Source organism: Coptis chinensis, chromosome 1 (genome assembly GCF_015680905.1).
Source record: "Coptis chinensis isolate HL-2020 chromosome 1, ASM1568090v1, whole genome shotgun sequence".
Taxonomy (NCBI): Eukaryota; Viridiplantae; Streptophyta; class Magnoliopsida; order Ranunculales; family Ranunculaceae; genus Coptis; species Coptis chinensis.
The window spans coordinates 61,210,414-61,234,810 of NC_141456.1; the positions used below are offsets into that span (position 1 = coordinate 61,210,414).

Here is a 24,397-nt window from a genome sequence, read left to right on the forward strand (position 1 = left end):
CTTGTAGTGTTTCCTGACCTTTTGAGTAATTTTTGGACCTTTGAGTTGACTTTGACCATTGACTTTTAACTTTTTTGGTATTTTTTCTCAGTTGTCCCATAAGGTCCCTTTTAGGCTCTTTTTGGCTCTAGAATACGTCTTTTGAGGTATTTGGTCCAGAATAGGCTTGTATCCTGAAAAAGCAATAAGAACATGAGTTTTCTACATTATTGATCATATAATTTGACTAAATTGAAGCATTATAAGAGGAGGATAAAAATGCATATTTGGGGATTGATCAACTAACGGGAAACATCATACACCGCAGCCCATCATATCGGGGTTCTTTCCATAAAGGCATTTGTTGCCAAAAATGATGGATGTGGTCCACGGGATCTCCCTTCCTATCGTACCTTTCGAATCTGGGCTGATTAAAACGCTTCAGAACCTCCAAATTCCAGATAACGTCTGCCAATGGGTTGCAGTTCAATCCTACCACCACTTGGTTAGCTGCTCCTACTAACCCTCTCGTCTGCAGTAGATTTGCCTCATGGTTAGTGGATATCATTTCCATGACCTGCTCCATCGTGATGATGCCTGTCACCATGTTTTCCACCAAATCTGGCCGCTTTGCCTCCCCTTCACCCTCTTGGCCTTCATCTTCTCTCCCCTCCTCATCTGTTGCTTCTCTCTTTCTCTCTTCTGAGTTCGTCATTCTTTTCTCTCAACCTTGCAATCTCTTCTTGCAAAAGTCTTGTTTCCTCCGAACCTAACACCGTGGTCTCTTCCTCTCCTTGGTCTCCCCCATCATGCCTCACTGACTCAACGTCCACCTCCTGCACCACTACCTTCCTTGGTCTACCCACTCCTCTTTTTACTATCGTTGCCATCTTTGAGATGCTTTGATCTCTATTTTTGTTCCCCACAGACGGCGCCAAATGTTGTATAACACTAATCCTTACTCTTCTCTCTTCTATCTATAGGTCGTTTTTCTTCTCTCCTCGCCTTTTCCCCTCTCCTCTTTCTCTTCTCTTCTTTTCTCTTTATACCCCGCCTCCTTTCATCTTAGTCATCCACCTGTCCCCTCATCTCATGGTCCCTGGCTTTCTACATGGGCGTCTTTCTACCAACGATTTAGTGGTCTACGGCCATGCTGATCCCCTGCCTCCCGACTCCCTTTTGTTGTATGGTTTCAGGGCCATCCCCCCACTAATCCTCTACCCCTGGATTGAGCCCCTGCAAAAATCCTGCCATCTTCCCCATGTACATCTTTCCCCAGATGTCCACATTTTTAACTCTAAGTGCCTCATCAATGGGCTCACATGTCACATGGAATATTCTGTGGAGTGACTAGGTTTTCACTAGAGTTAGTGCCAACAATTGAGACTGTTCCATTAGTGAGGCACTGAGCTTCACTTGATGAAATATTCTGTGGAGTGGCTAGGTTTTCACTAGAGTTAGTGCCAACAATTGAGATTGTTCCATTAGTGAGGCACTGAGCTTCACTTGATGAAGCCCAATTTGTGCAAATTTGCACAGCTACATCGTAAATTGAACTTTATGAAAAACTAGTTAACTAAATTGAGCAATCGATTTTGTGAAAACATTACTTCTATCTGACATTTCATTTGATACTTAAAGCTTAACTTTGAAATACTTACAATAACCCCGCCACTTATTGATATATTTCTTTCTGAATCCGGATTCAGATGTAAAAAGGTTTACGTGTTACCTAAATCAGCTAGTTAGAATATTTTATTTTGGTAACTAAACAAATCCCCAAAGAGAGAACGTAACTCATATTCTTCTCACCTATCTTCTTCCTCTTTTCTACTTGATACACTTTCAATCTTTTGATATTAACTCATTGATTCCCTATTCTGTAAAAAAATATGAACGAAGAAATTAAATGTGAAGCGAAGCATTAGTTGATCAATTGTCTTTTTAATGAAGAAAAACCCAAAAAAGATGTAGAGTTCGATGAGATAGAAATTCTAAGAAGAATGAAAGAAGATGATGTAGACGTAGAAGACATGACGATTAAGTATGTCGAAGATAGAAAGAGAAAAAGTCGTCCAACATTCTTAGATGATTGTTTCATTGTCTTATTAGATTTTCTTCTACTCAACAATTCAATAATTTAGTACATAATTCACTTGGACCTATTAACGTGAAATATGAATTATTCGGCTGTTCCACACTTTCACACAAGCAGATTTTGGGTTTAATCTCCCTAGTTGATACATAACTAGCATAAAAACCCCCTCTAACCGAACACATGCATAAAACCTCCCTATTATTTAAAACCAAAACAAACCAAAATACCCTTGTAAAAACCGGGCTGACGTCATCAATTTTTACTTATAATTTCGACTTAAGGACAAACCAGGATGACGTCATCCTATGTAAATTTATATTTACATATGAAAATTCATATTTACATAACCTGTGTCACCTGTCAGATGTTAGAAAAAATGTCTATGAAATTTCATATTTGCATATGTAAATTTGTATGCACATATGTAACTTCATATTTGCATATGTAAATTCATATTTCCATAACCCGCGTCACCTGGTTAGAACTCAAATGTCAAAAAAACATCTATAAAAATTCAGTGACTATAAATATAGTTTTACAAAATGTGTCTATATAACATCAAAATGAGCAATCAATGGAGCAGCACCACCAAGGCCAGCCGGACGACGAGAAAGAGGAGCTTGAATAGGTTCTACAGCAGGTAGAATTTCAGGGTTATTTTCTATTTTTGGAGTCTAAATCTCTTCCTTAACAAAGGTATCCACATGAGCAGCAGTTTGTATAAGTTCACAACTCTGGTCACTTTCAGAGATCTTCTCTCTAGACTCAATCCCTTCGAAAGAGACAATATCATCAGAACCAACATTGTCGGCATCTGAAGAATTCACAAGTATAGTTGTTAATGTCAAAAAATATAAATAAGTCACGTTCTCATGAACTCTACATTCTATATGACATCATAAAACGGTAAAGGCGTAAAATGTAATGTGATCGAAACTATTACCGACCACTATGGTGAGGTTGGATGTTGACAAGGTGTTTTCCCACAAGTTCACCGACCTCGATGTTCCCATGGATCCTGCAACCTCCAAGCAATGCTCCCCAAGCACTGGAATTTGGCTCCATGGGCATTCTCTTGATCAGCTCCACAGCCTCCACTAAAAGCCCAGCACGAGAGAGGAGATCAATAACACAGCCATAATGCTCCACCTTTAGGTCAATACCATAAAGATTGCTTATGCAAGCTAGAAATCTCCGGCCTTCGTCCACCATCCCTGCATGACTACATGCACTAAGCACGGCTACAAAAGTTATGTCATCAGGACATACACCAGCCTCTTGCATCTCTTTAAAAAGTCGAAGAGCTTCCGCAACATGTCCATGCATGGCTATGCCAGTTATGATGGTGTTCCAAGTAAGAACATCCTTAAGTTCTATAGAGTAAAAGACTTCAGTAGCTAGAGAAATGCTTCCACATCTAGCATACATATCTACCAGTGTCGTACCCATAATAGTAGTTAATCCAATCTTATGCTCACTAATATAAGCATGTAAACTAGCTCCTTGATCTAGTGCACCTAAATGCCCACAAGCCGATGACAGGCTAACGACAGTAGCCTCAGTCGGTTTGACACCCAAATCCCGCATCTCATTAAACAATTCCATAGCCTCATTCGATTTACCCCTCTGTGCGTAACACGCTAACATTGCATTCCATGACACCACGTCTCGCCTAGGCATCTTATAAAAAATCCCATGAGCTCCCTCAACATCACCACATTTAACATACCTTGCCAACATAGAATTCCAATAAACCACATTTCTTTCAAGCATCTCATCAAACAACCTCTTTGCTTCCTTAATACTCCCAACCAATGCATATCCATTAATCATAGTATTCCAAGACACAACATCTCTACACACCATTCTCTCAAAAACCAACTTAGCTAGCTCCATTTCACTATATTTTACATACCCATCAATCATAGCATTCCAGCACACCACATCTTCAACACAACACATCTCAAAATCATGGTTGAAACTTATTGATAACCACTTCAAATTACTTGAACAAAATCACGATAAGACATACCAGTAATTTAACTACTTAGTATCGTCACATCCAAAAAGGATAAGGATTTGTAGGATGAGATATGATGAAGATGAATACCTGTAACTTGGCAAGTTCATCCACAAACTCTCGAGTTGAAATCAAACGTTTCAAAATCTGCAACGCTTCTTCGTCTTCTCCGTCTTCTAGTTTACGTTCTAGTAAAGACTTCAATGCATCAATTGCCTCTGAATGTGATTCAAGAAACTCAGAAAGTGGGGATTTCTCGTTTTTCTTCTTCTTCAAAAAAAGGCTGAGCCCCATTTCTTGGTTCTTCATGGTCGAAATTACAATGAATATGGAAAAAGGGTAAAACGGGTAATAAAATAAAATAGGAAATAGAAATTGGACTGGAATTTCGCTGATATTAGAAAGCAGGGAGTTTTTGTGATATGGGCCAATAAATAGGGAGGTTATGTGATATAGGTGGATAGGAAGGAGTTTACACTCATCCGGATTCAAACCAAGGGGCTGAGCCCCATTTCTTGTTCACACAAGGCCTAAAATTTCAAAATTGGACAATATTTTGTGTACCCCAAAAACCGATATATTTTGGAAATATCAAATATATATATATCTCTTTGTTGACTGGTCAAAATTATTTTGTGTATATCAATATATCAAAAAATATCATATATATCACCGATATATACCCATACATATTAGAAATATTAATAAAAAATCGGTCAAAGTCAACAAAGTCAATGATATATATCGATATCTCAAAAAAACCGTTATATATCAGTTCAAAATTATGTCAATATATTCATCCGGTAGATTGAAATATTTCCATATCGTACTGTACCCTAAATTTCTGAGATATATCGCTAATATTTTTTATATTTCACCGATATTTTCGGCCTTGGTTCCACAAAATATATTGATCAATTGATGCAATTGTGCTTAAGCTCTTGTTGATTTCAATGTGTCTTGCTTGTGTTCATTTCCCATAACTTCTTTTGAGTTTAATTTTGCCTAATTCTCTATCATAACCTCCCATTGCTCATCCAATTTCAGTGAGCATATTCTTTCTCTAATATCTGTTGTATATAATATATGGAAATTTTTCCTTATCATTTTATATTTTCAGAAAGTATATGGAAGGAAAAGGTCTTAGCAATTGGGGATTTTCAAAACAACCACATGCATGTGCTGAGAGCATTCCCAATGCAAGCAACAACTTGTTACCTCCGCATAGGACTATTTCCCCTCATTCTTACCTTCTTGGTGAGAAGCTGCTAGGAGTTGCGTGATTTTAAACTTTGGACGGGATGTTTCATTCCATCTGAATGTAAAAAAAAAAAATGTTTCGGATGGAATGAAACATCCCGTCTGGAAGAAAAAAAACACTCAAGATGGAATGCCAAACAAAAAAACAAATAAAAAACTCGAGACTGAATAAAAGGTTATGTCCGAAGATCAACAAGTCAACAACTATCTCAGTGGCAAGCAAGGATGGAGCTAGGAATCTTACCTAGGGGGGGCGAGTGTATACGCATAATCAAAATACAATCAAAATACAAAATTCCACGAGAGGGTCTTAAGTCTTAACATCCTCGATTTCACGTAACAAAGTGCTTGAACATGTCATATGGAACATCATGGTTCCCTAAACAAGTTTAAGCGTCACGTCAATTACCAAGCTAAAAATAAATTCTTACATTGTAATGAACTATTAGCACCACGAAGAAAATCCGCCAACCATGAACACACTAGCTCTAGGGCGTTGAGATGGCTTTGTGAAGAGGAAACATGGAAGGCAAAAGGCACGATTTTTAAATTCAGAGTACTCCAACCAATTTGGAAATGATTTGTACCAACTTTCTTGAAAGCAACGATGATTCTTATCATGAAGAAAATGCTGATTTGTTGGAGGCTTAGGTTGACATGGTCCAACAATGATATAAGCACGTCTAATCTCATCACGTTAAGAACTTGGATAATCCCATATTTGTTTTCTCAACCCTGGATCCCTTACTAAAGAAGAGTCAACTTCTTGAGAGTCCACTCTACGAGTTCCAGAAGGACCAGCTTCTTCGGATAAAAATCTAGAAGCTTCAGGCAGACCAACTTCTTGAGATTCAACGCAAGTTGCTATGGAAGGTCCAACAATTTCAGGTTCAACTCTAGGAGCATTGGAAGAGCCACCTTCTTCAGGTTCAACTTTAGGAGCATTGGAAGAGCCACCTTTTTCAGGTTCAACTCTAGGAGCTTTAGAAAGGCGTCGAGTAAAGTACGAATCAAGTGTATTTTTCCTCATGAATAACAAGTCCAAATACAAAGGGAACTCCCACAGGTTTTCTACACTTGGTCAATTTGCTCAACTAGTCAACTGTTCGCCGAAAAACAGACACAAACATCAAAACATATATACCCAAATGGCAGATTACTGGACTTCCAAGCTAATATCACAGCAACTCAGCAAGTCAGCGATGTAAATTTGTAATTAATTAAAAGATTGTAATAAAACACCGTCAACGCGTAACGCCAAAATCAAAGTAAGTTAAATATCAATTTTGTTTTTAAATAATACCTTTTGTTTTCCCAAGTTCTGAAGACTTGAACAGATTCACAGAAGTCAAAAGTAAGGATTTGTCATTTCACTCATTTGGAGGTGCGCTAAAAGCCTAAAACAGTAAAAGTTATTATACTCAGTAATATAGTACAGTTAAATAAATAAAATTACAACTATAAGCTAGGAAGGTTAAAGATGAAAGAAAACTTACAAAGTGACGAGAGGAAGTGAAGCCCAACTTTTTGGAATAGTCCCATTCAAAAAGTTGCGAGTCAGGGCTCTGCACGACTGCACGAGAGAGAAAAATTAAATAAAGACCCAACTTTGCTTTCAAGTGTTTCTAGTGTCTTTTGGCAAAGATGATCACAATTCTCCATGCCATGGAGATGAATGTTACGTAGAGTGTGCACTACGCCACTACCTGTTGGGCCAAATACAGTGAGGCCCATGAAACTTGAGTCTCTTATTGGGTCTGGGCCTGCTATAGTTGAAAGTACAATTACATATGGCACCGCTTGAGGGGCTATATCATCCGAGCCTGATGTGGTCACATTTAAACCTTGACCTGTTATTTTGAGGGGGCCGAATCTCTATGTATTTATAAATTTTCATACTGATAATACATAGAACATAATGGTTCTTCAAAACCTTTGGAGGGGCGATTGCCCCCTCCCCCCCTCCTTGTCTCCATTTATGGTGGCAAGTGCTACTCTCATTGTAACTTAGTGAAAAACTATCATCATTGTTACCCTTGCATTACGCCATTGTTTTTGGCTCAATAAGGGTGACAAGTTGTTATTTCCTCTCAAAGTGACTTGCATTGGGAATGCTCTTGTGAACCAAAAATAATGGCCTAATACAAGAGTGACTATGGAGGTAGTTTTTCACTAGGTCACAATGAGGGTAGCATTTGCTGCCGAGATTGTCACTAAGTTGTGAACTTCATACAAAATCTATTATTTCGTCTCGTGTGCTTTTCAATGATTTTTTTTTTTGGGATGTTTCATTCCGTCTCGCATTTTTTTTTTCCAAGACAGGATATTTCATTCTGTCGCACTTTTTTTTTTTTTTTTTTTTTTTTTTTTTTTAAATGGAAATTTGATTGATGGTGATAATGAATTTTACAAATAATTAGGACAAACGTGCAACAAACTGCACCGCAAGTCCTTTCTGAATAACAAATCCTATCTTTCTAAAAACAAACTAGTTAGAACCAACTGTCATAACATTAATGATTTTTTTTTCGGACATGATATTTCATTCCATCCCACGTGTTTTTTTTTTAATATTTTTTTCATTTTTTTTTCTTTCGAACGGAATGTTTCATTCCATCTCAGTATAAAATACAATCAGATGGAATTAAACATCCCTTTCGAAGTTTAAAATCACCTCTAGTAGCTTTTCACCAACAAGATAGCTATATGGAAGGAAAGTGGTAACCTACAAATATACGACTAGATTCATTTACTATCTAGGAAGTTAACAATATATGTGTGCGACAACAAGTATACAATACAATGTTGGCTTACAACATTATTGCCTGTGGATAATCCATTAATTTGGTTGAATCCCGATATATTTCAACAGAATTGTGGTCTATGGTCACTTGGTCAGTTGTGGGTGGGTTAGTTTCTAACTTTCTATAATAACTAGCCATGCTGCTCGACCTGTGGTCAGGCCAGCTATTTTTAAACTTATTATGTCTGGGCCTATTAATTTTTAGGCTTAAGTATTTTGGTTGACGTACTTAATGCAAACGCGCATTTGTGCATTGAATAAGTGTGAGGCTTAAGATCTTCAAGTCGTGAGTGGACAGAAGTTCTTCCTTAGCTTCTATAGCTTCCGAGGAAACTTCATGTAAAGCTGACGAGAAACTCTGCATTGCCTTCTTACTTTTCTCTTCTTCATTTCTAGATGATTCCAACTCATTCAAGAGCTTGCTGAACACTTGAAGCTGCAAGTATTTCATTGTTTAAAGCTTGCACCATCTCCACTTTGACAATCTCAAGCTCAGTAGTGAGTGATTCAACCATTCTTGATTTCTCCAATGCCTCTTGTTTGGCAGTATCAAAATGCCCCATCTAGTCTTCAAGATCCCTTATCTGTCTTTCTACTGATATCTCTAAGGATTCCAACTTTGCTCTAAGAGATGCAACTTCAGCCTGTGTCCTGCAATAAGCCACTCTGTCCTTCTAACTGCTCTATCAAAGTAGTCAAAGACTGATGCAAATCTCTCTAACTATTTAGCTTCATGAGCGTGACTCTCAAACTATTTTGCCTTCATCTTCCATCAACCAACTTAAATACATATGATTCGGCTTTCTTAGCATTAATTACCTCAACTATAAGTTGTTTCTCAAGTTCTTGTTTTAGTTGTTCGATTGAAGTTTTTGCCTCAGCTATTTATCTTTCCGTCGCTTTAGCTTTCTTAAGTTCTTCTTTTAGTTTTTCAATCAAAGTTTCCACTTCAACAATCTTCATTTTGGCAGCTTTTGCTTCCTCCAGTTCTTGCTTTAGTTGGATTATCATAGCTTCTGCTTCCGTCGTCTTTATTTCGGCAGCATTGGCTTTCTCAACTTCTTGTTTTAGTTGTTGAATCAAAGCTTCTGCTTCCATGGTCCTTGTTTCAGCTATTTTAGCTTTCTCGATCAAGTTCTTCTTTCAGGAATTTCACCTTGGTGTTCAGCTCTTTTGTGCTCTCATTGGACTTTAACTTAACATTGGAATCAAGTAAGGCATTCACACAACACAACTCCACAGACAGGAATTCCACTTTCTTGGTATGAATTTCTGCAATCATGATTACATCATCAGCATGGCTCAATACTTGATTCTTTGCATCACTCAACGTGGCTATCTCATGTTTCACTTGTGCAAGCTCCTCGGTAGTAGAAAGTTATAGGGCTGAGACATCAGCAGCATGTTGGAGTCGGACAACATAGATCTCATTCTACCATTCCTCTTCAATTCCCTCTTTTGTGCTGCCTCTACTCCTGCCAATTCCAATTCATCAGCCTGGAATTTCTCAATCTCAGTAGTTTCCTCCACTCACTTTTGAGAAACTAAAGCTTCCCCAATCTTTTCAGTAGCCTCCTCAGCCAATTTCTTCGTGGCCTTCAACTCCTCAAAAGCCAGAGCCTTCTCTTTTTCCACAGATGCTAACTGATCTTTCGAGTTCTCAAGTTCCTCCTGAACCTGGCTCAGTTGTGCCTGCAGATATGATCTTTAATTAAACGAAAGTTATTTTGTGCTATATCCTGATTTTGTAAGTCACCCATTCAAGCAATAAATAACCATAACTCAACATATATATCCTATATCGGCTTAAAGATAAATAAACTTAATGGAAACTAAGTCACCCATAATCTTGATATTTAAACCTAAAAATTGAAAAATAATATTTTTTTGATCGGCAAAAATAAATAAATAAATAAATAAATAAATAAATAAATAAATAAAAAAAAAAAAAAAAAAAAAAAACTAACTAACTAACAATGGTTTTAGATCCAGCATTGTCGTCCCACAAATTGAGAGTGAATTCGCAGAGATTAGATTGATGTTTCCCTCAACCATGTAGTTCATCTGGAAAGAGTCACCAATATAGTCTTTTTGTTTTCTGTCCCAAAAAAAGTGAATAACCATTTATCAAAATTGCTAAATTGAACTATATTTTGCCACTTGAAACAAAGAAAATAAAAGAAGTTTACCACAAATTAAAAGGAAATTAAAAGAAGAAGATCAAAATCACCGTACCTACCTACAATGCTTTCATTTCAACTTTTTGCCCATTCTGACAAATACCCACCAACCAATTCCTTGCAATAGTATAAATTTTCAATAGAAAAAAATAATAAGTAGAACTACTAATTGATAATTGCAATCACTTAGGTTCTCTCCAACATACAAAGAGAAAACATGTTCACAAATAAATAATTTTTTTTGGGATGACCTGTTTTACAAAGATTACAATCATGTACATTCTCTCTAACATACAACGTTGAAGAGGATTGATGCAAAACGCAAAGAGATTGCAATCAACTAATTGATAAACAAATTGCGATAAAAAGGGAGAAAGATTAGTCCGCCTAGAAGCCGAATAATCGGCCACCGTTTTTTGAACCATGTCTTAGGCCTAGGCAAGTCGATTGATGCAAAACACAAAGGGGTTGCAATCAACTAATTGATAAACAAATTGCGATAAAAAGGGAGAAAGATTAATCCGCCTAGAAGCCAAATAATCGGCCACCGTTTTTTGAACCATGTCTTAGGCCTAGGCAAGTCGTTCAGGCATTGCCTAGCGCCTAGCCTAGCCACCACCTAGGTCATTTTTGAGAATACTACATTATACCACAAATTAAATCACTAATTTGAGTTGGTTTGCAGCAACAATACACTCATGCATGTTCAACAACCCATTGAGAATTTTGTCTTTCGAAAAATGAATAGATAAAGGAAAGTGAAGCCATCACCCCTGTTAAAAATACTCCTCATTATTGGAATCTTTCGATCACAAATTACTTCATATATGACAATAAGATGAGTTTTGGCAAAGGAACTTCTCTAAGTTAACCAATAACAATACCTATATAATGATCATTACAATAATTAACCATAATACTTGTCATTCATTCCAAATATATATATGTATACATATGTGAACGTAAATGTGTTAGTTCGATAGGGACAAGGCTATAAGGTTTAACTCTAATAATTTCTATCTCATGAAAATTCAACCAAGGAAAGGTCTCCATATGAATTAGACCTACAATTCCTCCACAAATTCAAATTGGGCAGATTCACTGACAAAAGAACCCACTGGTTTGCCACCAATCTCTCATTCATTTAAAAAATAAATAAAGCTAACCAAGGACAGACTCAAGGAATAACTTCAATGTTATAGATATGCTAAGCTAGATGAACATGCAAGGGACACATATTGAAAATCAACTTAGTATATGATCTCAATGAATTTCGGAATTCTAGTTGTGGTTTTAATAATTTTTAAATTTTCAATTTATCCTCCCTGTACACCTAGAAAATTGATAAGAAGATGTGAGAATCACTTGCAAGACCTCTTAGTAGCCTGTCACTGTCAAAAGTATAAAAAAAAAATTAAGCTTTCTTGGTAATAAATAATAATCAAGCAAGATGATGAGTGACCAATAAGCTACAAGCCTATAGCTACCAATAACATCTTATTACTTTTACCAATGTGTACATTCGAATAAGAGAATACCAACTTGGAATTCATCAAACACTTCCTAAAGCTTATTTCCATTACCAAATGAATTATGATTCAACCATTGAAATAGTAGAGTGCTTTCAATTAAACCATTCACTAAATATTATAATACAACACATACATAATATGATTGTAGACTCGGTTACCTTTCAAAGTACCTAGACTTTCTTTAGTCATTCATGCTAATTGATAAGCACCCAAAAGTGTATTATGAAACCCCATTGAGACATATAAATTTGGTTAATTATGTGTTTAATAATCATGAAATAAATATGTTTTCATACTTTTGCAGGTATTTGCAGTAAACATGGAAATATTGGTTAAACCTGCGATAAAGCACGAGGAACGGCGTATATATGAATTCTTCCAAATCCGCATAGAAGCATCAAACTTCCAAAGCTCCTACCTCTCGAACCAGGACTTCGAATGCGACAAGAGAGCTGCTCAGACAATCAGGATGATGAACTCTACGCATAGGCGGGAAGTTGTAAAAACTGCCCAAAATACCGGACCGCCACTGGACTGCACATGGACCCACTATGCGGGGCCACAAGATTGGATGAGTCATCAATCATGGAGCATGTCAAGACAAAAATAACAAATTATTGGTGCAAAGTTGACACCTTGTATGTAATAAATTAGATTAGGTGTTAATAGTGAAAAAAAGGCAAGGTGTCACTTTGTTTTAATGTGGTGGATAAAAATGAATTAATGTGGTTTGATTATTCACATGGGAGGAAATGAGATTTCTCTCAAATGGAGAAGAAATTAGACAAGGGTGGGGGACACTCCATTTACTCCCTTGACTTATTTTCCTTACATTGTATTATTTTAGTTTCTTAGTGAAAAAAATGATAAGTTAGTTTTTAGTTTTTATAAGAAAAGCTTGTAATAGTTTTAATGGAGGAAACACTTGTTTTCTTCTAGAAAATAAATAGAAGTGAATTTGATTGTTTAGCTTTCTCCTCTCTCTCTCTCTCTTTTGTTTTTTTTTAGTTTATAAATCCTTGTCCCAAGGATCATGAGCTAACTTCCCTTTTGGGGAGTTAATCTAACTCATGTGAGGGTAAATCAATTTTTGTTGGTTTGGTAGGTTGTTAGGAAGAACAACTAGCTCTACACCCTATCCCAAAATGATAGTTGGTGTAGTGTCTAGTTAGGAATCAAAGCAATGAGCTTAGAGATAAGTCATTGCTTAGTTCCACTTGCTAGCATGTGTAAGCTCTTAAGTGAGCCATACATGCTAGGGATCAAATCTTTTCTTCCATTAGGGGCTTGTCTATGAGTCTAGGAAGGATCAAATAACCTTTTTCAAATCAACAACTAATGATAGTTTCACATGAGTAGGATTAACTCTCCACCTTTTCTTTTAAATCTCTATTTTGGTATTAAGTGCATGTTTTTAAACTTTAATGTCTTTCTTAATGTTTGTGTAGGAAGGAAAACCTAGCATCAATATTATAACCTTACTCCTTAGTTCCCTTTATTGTAACATCCAATTTGTAGTTGTTCTAAACTTTAGGTTTGTTCGAATCCTTATTCCAACTCTACGAAACGAAGATCGTGAGTAAGGAACCTTGAGTGCTTTTGCATCAATTTAGAGAGTTCAAACCTCTAAGTAGTAGTAAACAAGCATACATCAAATGGCGCCGCCGCTGTTCTAAAGCCATAGAACTTGTGCTACAGATCGGAAGTTGCATCAAGGGGGAACCCCCATTCTCTTCTTTCTTTTCCTTTTCGTTCGTTTACGTTTTTTTTTTTGTTCAAATTTGTATTTTTACCTCGCAATAGACCTGTAAGCTCACGGATTTTTCGTTCCACTTCTAGGTACCAAAAGTTAGGACTGGGAAAGATAAATACAGGCGATTATAAGACTTCTGAGAAAATTTGAAAGTATTCTGAATTACTGGACAAGCGTGCGCGGGTGTGGAGTCGCGTGTGCGAGTGGGACTCGCGTCCGCGGGTGAATTTCTTCAATTGTTGCTCCTGTTCAACCATCAGCATCTCCTGATCTACCTTGATCCATTTCCAGGCCTAAATATCTGGCCCTGTACCTGAAAAATTTGATAATCCTTTGGGATTAATCGCGTCGGCAATTAGAAAACGTTTGTTTTCAGTTCACAGCGAGAAAAGCGGATGCTGAGGTTCCAAAATTTCAGTATTATTGTAATTTTTTTTTTTTTTATGTTTTTTCTGCATGTATGCCATGTATATAGTATTAGGAAAAATTTATGGATTATTATTTACGTTTTAGCCTAGAATTATGCATGAATCAAGTTCGTATACCGGTAAATATTTATTTACGATTACACGGACATGAATTGCATATTAATGGATATTTACGTATTAATGGTACTGTTTTGCATGGGTATATGTCTTTCTATGTATAAATGTTTCTTGTTACATGTTTGATATTTCTATACGTCTACGTACACGGTATTGTCTAATAAGTCGATTTTGTCAAGAAAGAGGAGAACATTCCAACGAGGGTTAAAATCTAAGTTGGGTAAGTTGTTTCTAAACCCTACGGGGTAAAGTCGCTCTCTATATGACATTCTAATCTCAATGAGTATTGTCGAAATCGAATTATTATGCAATACAAGAGTCGTATTTTAGTTTATGTATAATACCTTGCATGTTTAGTTTTGTCGTGATTTATCTGATATGTATACTATATCCCAAGATGCTTATGTATTTAGATAATGTATGAGTGATTCAAATTTGCTGTTACTATTGATATCGTTTACGTAAAATCGATTTACAAATTAGCGATATATATATATATTCTTCGATGTATATTTGCCCTCAGTATGTATGGAAATATTTATCGATGACACAAGCTTGCCTATTCGTATAGCTATACGTATGAGTAGAGTATCTTCACATGCTACTACACCTAGTATTGTATGAGTAGATCGTATTTGCATGTTTGTATTTTCACCCTTGCATAAATCTTAAAAAAATAATAATAAATAAATAAATAAATAATAATAATAATAATAATTAATTAATTAATTAATTAATTAAATTAAAATTAATACCGCCTTTGCATAAATTTTAATTCCATAAATCTTAATCATATTCCGATGGTGTCTAGGAAACTTGAAAGATTGAGGTTACTTAATTAGAACCGTGCTTGCACGGAAAGCCTCCCTCATATCTCTCTTGTGACCTGGCTGTTGGTTTATGCACACGTATTCCTAGCTTCACTGCTAATCCAGCCTTGTTCCAGCTAATCCAGATCCCAACTATAATCAACAACTTCTAAGCAATAATCGAGAACTACTACCTGTTGCACAACCTGCGCCAACCATTACGGATAGGACAAATGAGACTTTCTTGGCTTACATGAACCAACAGTCTCAAATTTTAACGTCTATCCAACAATCACTTCAGCAATTGGCGCAAGAAAAGAGTCAGAAAGGCGTGTTTTCTGCACAAGCAGTTCCAAACCCTAAACCAGCAAACACAACCTTTGAACTCACCAATGCCCCTGGTACAAGCACCCCCAACCAAGGTGAGGTGCATGCAATCATTACTCTACGATCTGGAAAAACTGTAGACAATCAGATACGTATGCCAGATGATCAACCAAAGGAAAAAGAGGGCTCCAAGGAATCTATTTCTAATAATAAACCTACGGAAGATTCCCCAAATCCAACAAAGTCAACACCTCCAAATGTAGGAAACAAGCAAGTAGACCCCTTTGCCAAATTCCACCCTAAGGCACCGTTTCCTGCACGCTTGGCAAAGAATAAACTTGATGAGAATTTTGCTAAAATTCGAGAGACTTTTCAAAATTTAACAATCAACTTACCTTTTCTCGATGCCTTAAAACTATTACCAAAACATGCAAAATTTCTGAAAGATATGTGCACCACAAAAAGGAGAACTAATGTTCCTCAACAAGCGTTCCTCACTGAACAGTTTCCCTCCATCACCGAACACAATGGTATAGTAAAATACAATGACCCTGGTAGACCAACGATTCCATGCACCTTAGGTGACAAATACACGGCTACTGCACTACTAGACCTAGGAGCTAGTGTGAACTTACTTCCATATTATTTATTTAAACAATTAGGTCTTCATGAGCTCAAACCTACCACCATGACTCTACAGGTTAGCGGATCGTTCCATAAAGTATCCAAAAGGAATTGTGGAAAACGCCCTTGTAAAAGTCCAGGATTTCTTCTATCCCGTAGCTTTGTTATTTTGGATACTGAAGTTGCATGTGATTCCATTCCTATCATCTTAGGACATCCGTTTCCTCGCCATCGCTAATGCTCTTATTAACCGTAGAGATGGTTCCATGACCATGTCCTTCGGAAATCTTTCGGTCGAGGTGAATGTGTTCAAGTTGATGAAACAACTTCCAGAGCCTGACATTGATGGTGAGGTCAACAGGATTGACAGCATTCCACAAGAGTATTTCACAAACGATTTTCCTGAAGATGAAGTGTACCAATTTCTTTCCTTTAGCGAATCTGAGTTTGAGGACGATGATTATACACATGAAGTAAATGAGTTATTAGAGTCAGTACCATTATTTGACCCTACAACAGTGATGTCAAGTAACTTGGATGACCATCAATCTGTTTACTACATAGATGATGACCTTCCTCAAGAATCTTTAATACCCACTCCGCCCACCCCTGAATTAAAACTTCTTCCTTCGGAATTAAAATACGTACAGCTTGATGCCGATGGTCGTCACCCAGTTATTATTTCTTCACACCGATCGACGGGAAGCTCGTTTAATTAATGTCATTCAACAACATCGTTCGCTATTGGATGGTCCCTCGATGACATTAAAGGCATTGAACCTAATGTGTGCACCCATCGCCATACACTTGGAAGAAAATGCTAAGACATCGCGTGAACCACAACGTCGCCTAAACCCTACCATGAAAGATGTGGTCCGAGAGGAAGTGTTAAAATTACTAGATGCCGGTATTATTTACCCTATCTCTGATAGTGTTTGGGTGAGTCCTGTACACGTGGTTCCAAAGAAATCTGGCATTCTGGTTGTGCGAAATGATAAAGATGAATGCATTTCCGCCAGATCCCAAGAAATGGCGAATATGCATTGACTATCGCAAACTTAATGCGTCGTCACTCGTAAGGATCACTTTCCACTTCCATTCATTGATCGGATGCTCGAAGCGTTTAGCCGGTCATGCCTATTAATCGCTTTCTTGATGGTTATTCAGGTTATTTTCAGATAGTCATAGACCTGGCGATCAAGAAAAGACAACGTTCACCTGTCCATTTGGTACATTTGCATATAGACGAATGCCTTTCGGCCTTTGCAATGCACCTGGTACTTTCCAACGCTGCATGCTTCATATTTTCAGTGATGTGGTTGAACGGTTTATGGAAGTATTCATGGGACGACTTCTCAATTTATGGAGATTCTTTTCGATAAATTTGTCTATTAAATCTTGAAAAAGTCTTTACACGTTGTGAAGAGAAAAACCTTGTTCTTAATTGGGAAAAATGTCATTTCATGGTTACTAAAGGAATAGTTTTAGGACACATCGTTTCAAAGGACGGAATCGAAGTCGACAAAGCTAAGATAGAAAAAATTACTTCCCTTCCTATACCAAAAATTGTTCGAGACATTCGCGCATTCTTAGGACACACAGGTTTCTATAGGAGATTTATTCAAGATTTCTCAAAGGTTGCTAGACCTTTAACTAATCTCCTGCTTAAAGATGTCGTTTTTTTTATTTCAGGTTGCAAACAAGCCTTTGAGATATTAAAACCGCATTAACTACCGCTCCCATAATTCAACCACCTGATTGGTCTAAACCTTTTAAATTAATGTGTGTGCGAGTGACTATGCTATAAGAGTCGCTGTACTAGGGCAACGCCGAGAAGATAAGCCGGTTGTCATTTACTATCGCGAGTAAAACCCTTAATGAAGCTCAACGTAACTATACCACCACCGAAAGAGTTTCTCGCCATTGTATATCGCGTTAGATAAGTTTCATCCCTTACCTAGTGGGTTCTCCAACTATTGTCTACACTGACCATGCGGCACTTCGTTATTTATTAGCAAAAAAAGATGCAAAACAAAGGTTGATCCGATGGATTCTCCTTTTGCAAGAGTTTACTATCGAAATTAGAGATAAAAAAAGTAGCGAAAATGTGGTTGCAGACCATTTATCAAGACTTGTTAGTGATGTTGATACTGATACCGAACCTATCTATGATTCCTTTCCGGATGAACACTTGTACTCTATTTTTTCGTCCCCTTGGTACGCCGACATAGTAAATTACTTAGTTACCGAGGAAGTCCCTTTATCTTGGTCTCGTAATGACCGAAAAAAGTTTTTATCCACTGTGAAATTCTATTTCTGGGATGATCCCTACCTCTTCAAGTATTGTTCAGACCAACTAATCCGCCGTTGCATTCCCGACTGGGAACACAACAATGTGTTATCCTTCTGCCATGAACAATCTTATAGTGGTCATTTTAGTGGTAAGAAAACTGCGGCCAAGGTTCTACAATGTGGTTTTTATTGGCCAACACTGTTTAGAGATGCACATGAGCATTGCAAAGCATGCAATCGCTGCCAGCAGTTAGGACGCATTACTCAACGCAATATGATGCCCTTTAAATCCCATTCTAATTGTGGAAATCTTTGATGTATGGGGCATCGACTTCATGGGTCCATTTCCAAATTCTCATGGCTTCCTATACATACTTGTAGCAGTTGACTATGTGTCAAAATGGATTGAGGCATTGGCATGTCGCGGCTTAACGATCATAAAACGATCGTTTTGTTAAGTAAAAGAAAATATTTTCTCTCGATTTGGTGTTCCAAAAGCTATAATTAGTGACGGGGAAAACATTTCGCAATAAAATTTTGAATCATTAGTAAAGAAATATGGAGTCACGCACAAAGTGGCAACTCCGTATCATCCTCAAACCAGTGGTCAAGTAGAAGTCACTAATCGAGAAATCAAATCCATTTTGGAAAAAACTGTCAATCCATCTAGGAAAGACTGGTCTCTACGATTATCTGATGCCTTGTGGGCATACAGAACAGCTTTTAAAACACCTATAGGGATGTCTCCGTATCGCCTCGTTTTTGGAAAACCTTGTCATCTGCCGGTTGAACTTGAGCACCGTGCTCTATGGGCCATCAAAAGCCTCAATTATAACACTAACGTGGCAGGCGAAAAGAGAAAATTGCAGTTAAATGAGCTTGAGGAAATTCGGAGTGATGCCTATGATCTCTCGAAATCCTATAAAGCCAACATGAAAAGAGTGCATGACAAGCACATATTGAGAAAAGAATTCAAAGTCGGTCAAAAAGTTTTGATGTACAACTCAAGATTACACATTTTTCCAGGAAAATTAAAAACTCGATGGTCTGGTCCCTTCATTTGTCTCACTGTCCCCTTATGGGGCTATCTCGTGAAAAATATAAATGATGGTAGCGAATTTCAAGTAAATGGCGGTAGCTTTAAACATTATCATGAGTTGCTCTCCGGATGTCGAAGAAACTCTTCTCAATGATCCAAATCTACACGGACTTATAGATTCATTTGGTGTACTTCTTTCCATGTATTTAAACAGGAAAAGTATGCCATTAGGGTAGCCGGGCCCTCTTCTATTTTCTTTTCTAAAATCCCTAGAGTGTGTGGTTGCAAAGCGGAACCTTAGTCCACAAAACTCTACTTGAACCGAAAGTATAAATGTCTTCTGATAATCGAGCAAACGTGCCTCCTAGACAACAATGGGTACCAAAAATTTCAAATCCTTCTTTCTCTTCCCTTTTCTATTCTCTTCCTCGCAAACTCCAACTCATCATTTGGTGTAAATCTCACCCATCTCGAATTGGTAATGGTCGTAGTACTTTTGCTCGAAAGCGACGTGCGAAAAGGATGGGGTGGTGTATGAACTGTCAAACTTCTTTCTGTCCAGGTCTTGATCTTCTATCCGAGATGAGCCGGTATAAGGTATATTATTGTCTGACACCAGCTCAGCAGGATAAACTTCGTCGCCGTCCCGTTATTCCTACAGGTTGGGAATCGTCTTGAGGATCTGACGTTAAAAGACTCACAATCGTCTTGAGGATCTGACGTTAAAAGACTCACATTCGTCTTGAGGATCTGACGTTAAAAGACTCACATTCGTCTTGAGGATCTGACGTAAAAAGACTCAACATGTATATACTCGTTTTATTTTATTTTATTTTTTATTAGCACCCAGCATGGTGCCCAAAGAGAGTCGTAATATGCACCATCGGACATTTCCTAGTTCGTACGGGCAATGGATTCCACCAGGCCAACCCAGATCAGTTTTTTCTATGTGGACGTTTCGGGCGGTTTGAGGCTATACCATATGTACTAAGGGTAATATTATTATTAGACCATTGCACATTGGTCAAGGATGGTACCGCCCCGAACCCTAGGCCCCAAAACATAAAGGATAAGCCACGCTTTTGGATTGGGTTTCGCCCAGAGCCGACATGAAAGTTGCCCGAAAGTTAAAGCTGTTTTGATGTGTTGTTTTATTTGGACTTCGGTGTTGTTGACACGTTCTTCTCGACTTGTACATTTGTATATAAAAGTGTAAATAAATAAAACAAAAAAAAAAAAAAAAAAAAAAAATGTTTTTTTTTTTCATATTCTAGTGGATGGCAATTTTAATGCCGATCGTTTTGATATCTCATCCGTTCAATTTGAGTTGAAACGAATCGAATTTCCACGTTTGAAATTTGAACATTTCGGGACATAAGGGAATTTCTGTTATTCATTTGGGCTTGGGCCAAAATTTTGACCGACCCAAAAATAAAAAATCCGGTACAAAGCCCACGCGACGAGGCACCGCGTCCACCCCTCTCATTTCTTTTCCACAAAAATCGGATCTTGGTCCCCCACACATCACCCAGCGACTATGCAGAGATGAATTTGACGACCAAGACGCTGGGCCAAAGTCCACCAAACTCAACCCTTTCCTCCAGCACCATCTCCTCCACCTCCTCTTGCTATTTGCAACCTCAAAATATCCTCTACACCGCGGCTTATGGCAGCACGGGCTTAATTACAGTTGAGAGGAATTTCGCGAAATCTCTACAATTCGGGATGTTTCACCCATTTTTCGATGAAGAAAATGCTAGTAGAGAGTGGGAATATCTATTGCATCAATTCCAGCTCAAGACTCGAAGATTTAGTGTTGAAATTTTACAACAATGGAGGTTTCGGGGTGACGAATTTTGGATTACGGGCGGATGGGTTGGAACATGAACTCACATTGGAGTTGATTTGAATACCGCGACGATTCCGATAAACTCGATAGTCCGACCTCGTTATTGTCGAGTATCCGACCACGGAGGGATTTGATGTTTGACACGCTTTCGAGGGAGAGTACAACACCGCTCGAATCGCGTGTACCAGCATTTGCTCGAGGCGTAACCAATTAGCCGCCACTCAACGGTCGGGCGATAACGCGTCATTGGAACTTCAAAGACGTCGACGCGTGAACAAGACTTTCTTACACCTGCTGTGGATCCTACGGAGAGGAAGAACACTTTCTGTATGGTCCATTTCACGGGCCATATTCTTACGACAGCGTCAAACAGTCAGCTCCTCTTGTTGTACTTGTTACTCAGCTTATGCTTAACTTAGGGTTCCAGTCCGCTACTCCTTTCATTGAAACAAGGTCTTTCGAGAATGTTGGAATTTTTGAGACTTATGTTTTAGACCACTGGGACCCAGTAGCTAAAGATGACATTGAGCATGATAACGTACCTCCTCCTCCTCCTTCACCACCCGACTGTTTTAATGAAGATACCATGCGCAGAATCAATACTCCTATGGACGCCTTGAGGCACATGAATACTAGTATGCGTAGGATGTTTCTTCGCCAAGAAGAGATGCTTACTTCCCAGAATGACTTCCCAAAGAAGAAATGAGAAATCGCCAAAGGCCGTTTCGAGGAGAATGATGATGGCAACTCAGCAGCAATTCCAAGATCAGTTGCTACAGTCTATAGGCAACATTCCAGACCACCACCAAATTTCGGTTCGAAGTTAAATTAAAAAGTGTAAGACGTAGAAACCCAGGTTCATCTTCTGCTAACCCGGAGGATTCCCAGTAGCTGTTTATTTCCCTTGGTTTAGAAATGACTATGTCATTTATTTCCCTTATGCATTGCATTTTTATTTTTTTAGTGCTAAATTATTATATATCGGTTGATTTCTCATAATTTTGTATCTCTAGACGGTTTGAATGAGAAATTATTTATGTTATGCGAATATAGTACTTTCAAAAATATAAGTTTGCTCCTTGATTCATTGGGCCTACTCTCAAAGCCAAACGGTCAGAAATCAAGTTATAAATACAACTCTCCTTTCCACTTTCACTCATTCCCTTCTCTCACTCTTCACAAATTCTTCTTCACAAATTTCCAATTCCTTGAACATAATGAATCAAATAGACCGATGGGAAAAGGAGCAATGCGAATGGGCTATCACATTAATCATGATAACATGCATAACATGATCCAGAACATCTAGATCTATGTAACCGTTTTTCTTTTTTCTGATTTTCATTTTGTATATTAGTATGGTGTGTTAAATAATTCTCACACATTTGTACGGTTACGTATTAAATGGAGAAGTTCCGTATTAAATATTTGTGTATATTAGTTGTTTTTTCCTCTCTAAAAAATAATAATAATAATAATAATAAAAATAAATAAAAATATATAAAAAAATAAAAATAATAACAAAAATAATAATAATTAAATAAATAAACAAACCATAACAAAGAAAGGCCATCCAAACTCACCAAAATAATTAATGGATACACATGGTGTTCAGAGAAAATCGCGCACGCTACAAGGTACACATAACACTTGTCACACATGCAGCTCGATTATTCTATCCATATTCTATTACTGAGTTATGATCATCATTTCTGAAATTACGTGTAAGTCTAACTACCCTGTGAAACTTTCCTCCGTATTTTCTAACATTAAACCATCTCATTAATTGTATTTGGATATCTGACATGACAAAGACTTACTGTGGATCCCCTATGATGTTGTTCATAATCACATGGGTCATTAACTACACTTGGACTCCAGATTGGTATAGACTCATAGATTGGCTATAAATCTCTTCTTTTTCAGCCATTCTTATTCAAACAATTTTCACTATCCTTCCCTCAGTAATGGCTCAACCAAGAAAAATAACGGCAGAGAAAGACTACCTGAAAACTTTCGAAGAGGGCCGGTTTTCTCCTTATTTTGACACCGAAATCATACGTCGCGGATGGACGCCTCTTCTATATCATTCAGCAGCTGGTTATTCCCGAGAATTGGTTTTGATGTTCTACCAATTTAGCGGATATGAAGATGGAAAATTCTACTTCAATGCCTATGGACAACGATTGGAATTGAATAAGGAAATGATCTCCGACATACTTCAAATCCCAATACATACCCAGGAGTCCCTTATTCAAGAGTCATCATTTGATTCCGCGAAAACTTTACTGCGAGCTACCGTATATCATGGCGACATCGAAAATACACATCACATTGTTCTTCAACGCTCTTTGAAACAAAATCAACATGTTGTGCTCCACTGGTTGGGACATAATGTGGTAGGTACATCACACCAATCAGAAGTCACAAAGCCTCAACTTCATCTACTTTGGATTTTGCAAACTCAAAGAGATGATTTTTGTCTAATCCAACACCTCTGGAACGTAATCACCAAGAAAACAAGAAGGTCAGCACCCCTACCCACTTTAGTAATGCAGATTATGATGCGTTGGGGTTATCCAATAATTTCTCCAGAGACACCCCTTCAAAGAGCATATATAAAAGTACTCCAAACAGACTACTCCGTTGGTTTTTGGACCCCTGATACTCTGATAGATGAGCAGAACAACCCAAGCTCAAATTATGACCATTTATTTGATGAAAATGCCATGCTGAATATTGTTAATCCCATGGAAGGCATTAAAGTTCTTCATCAGGGTTTGAGGGAACTACACGCTTCGTCGAATATCATCATCACAACTCTTTTGAGATTTCCAAGATCGTCAAGTAACGCATGATGTTGAGCGGGGAGGAGATCTTGGAAAATCATTCTCAATCCTTGCAAAATCAGCTCTCCTAATGGAAAATCAAACGTACTCTCTCGCCCAAGGGGACATTCGGATGCATTTCGGCCAACAAATAGAAGACCTAAAACAACCGGGTGCAAAATATGCATCTTCAAGATCAATATAAGAATCCATGATATTACTAAGTCAATAAGTATATAATCATATATGTTATTATGTTTTTCCGTCGTACTATGTATTTTGTCTTATCTTTTTGTCTTCTTTTGTATGCAATGCTTAGTAGGATTGTCATCATTTCCGTTGTGACTAATGTAATTTTAACATGTGCTACAAGAGGGTCTATTTTCTTACATACTCATTTTTCCATCCAGTTGTCGATATCGTTACCCATTTCTTTACTTCACCCACCATGGCATCTTC

The 24,397-nt window shown here is 37.6% G+C and overlaps 1 protein-coding gene across 2 annotated transcripts; it reads right to left on the reverse strand.

Annotated features, from left to right (window-relative positions):
- Window positions 1-2,538: 2,538 nt before the first annotated feature.
- On the reverse strand, window positions 2,539-3,758 carry LOC147524821 (pentatricopeptide repeat-containing protein At1g50270-like). 2 transcript variants are annotated; one of them, XM_086563830.1, is made up of 2 exons: window positions 3,025-3,758; window positions 2,539-2,891 (listed from the first exon to the last, which is right to left on the reverse strand). In XM_086563830.1, exons 1-2 carry the CDS (start codon window positions 3,755-3,757, stop codon window positions 2,752-2,754), a joined length of 873 nt encoding a protein of 290 aa, XP_086419956.1. In that variant the 5' UTR covers window position 3,758; the 3' UTR covers window positions 2,539-2,751. The 2 variants fall into 2 exon arrangements, with proteins under 2 accessions (XP_086419956.1, XP_086419967.1); XM_086563841.1 differs by having other exon boundaries at window positions 3,021-3,758.
- Window positions 3,759-24,397: the final 20,639 nt, after the last annotated feature.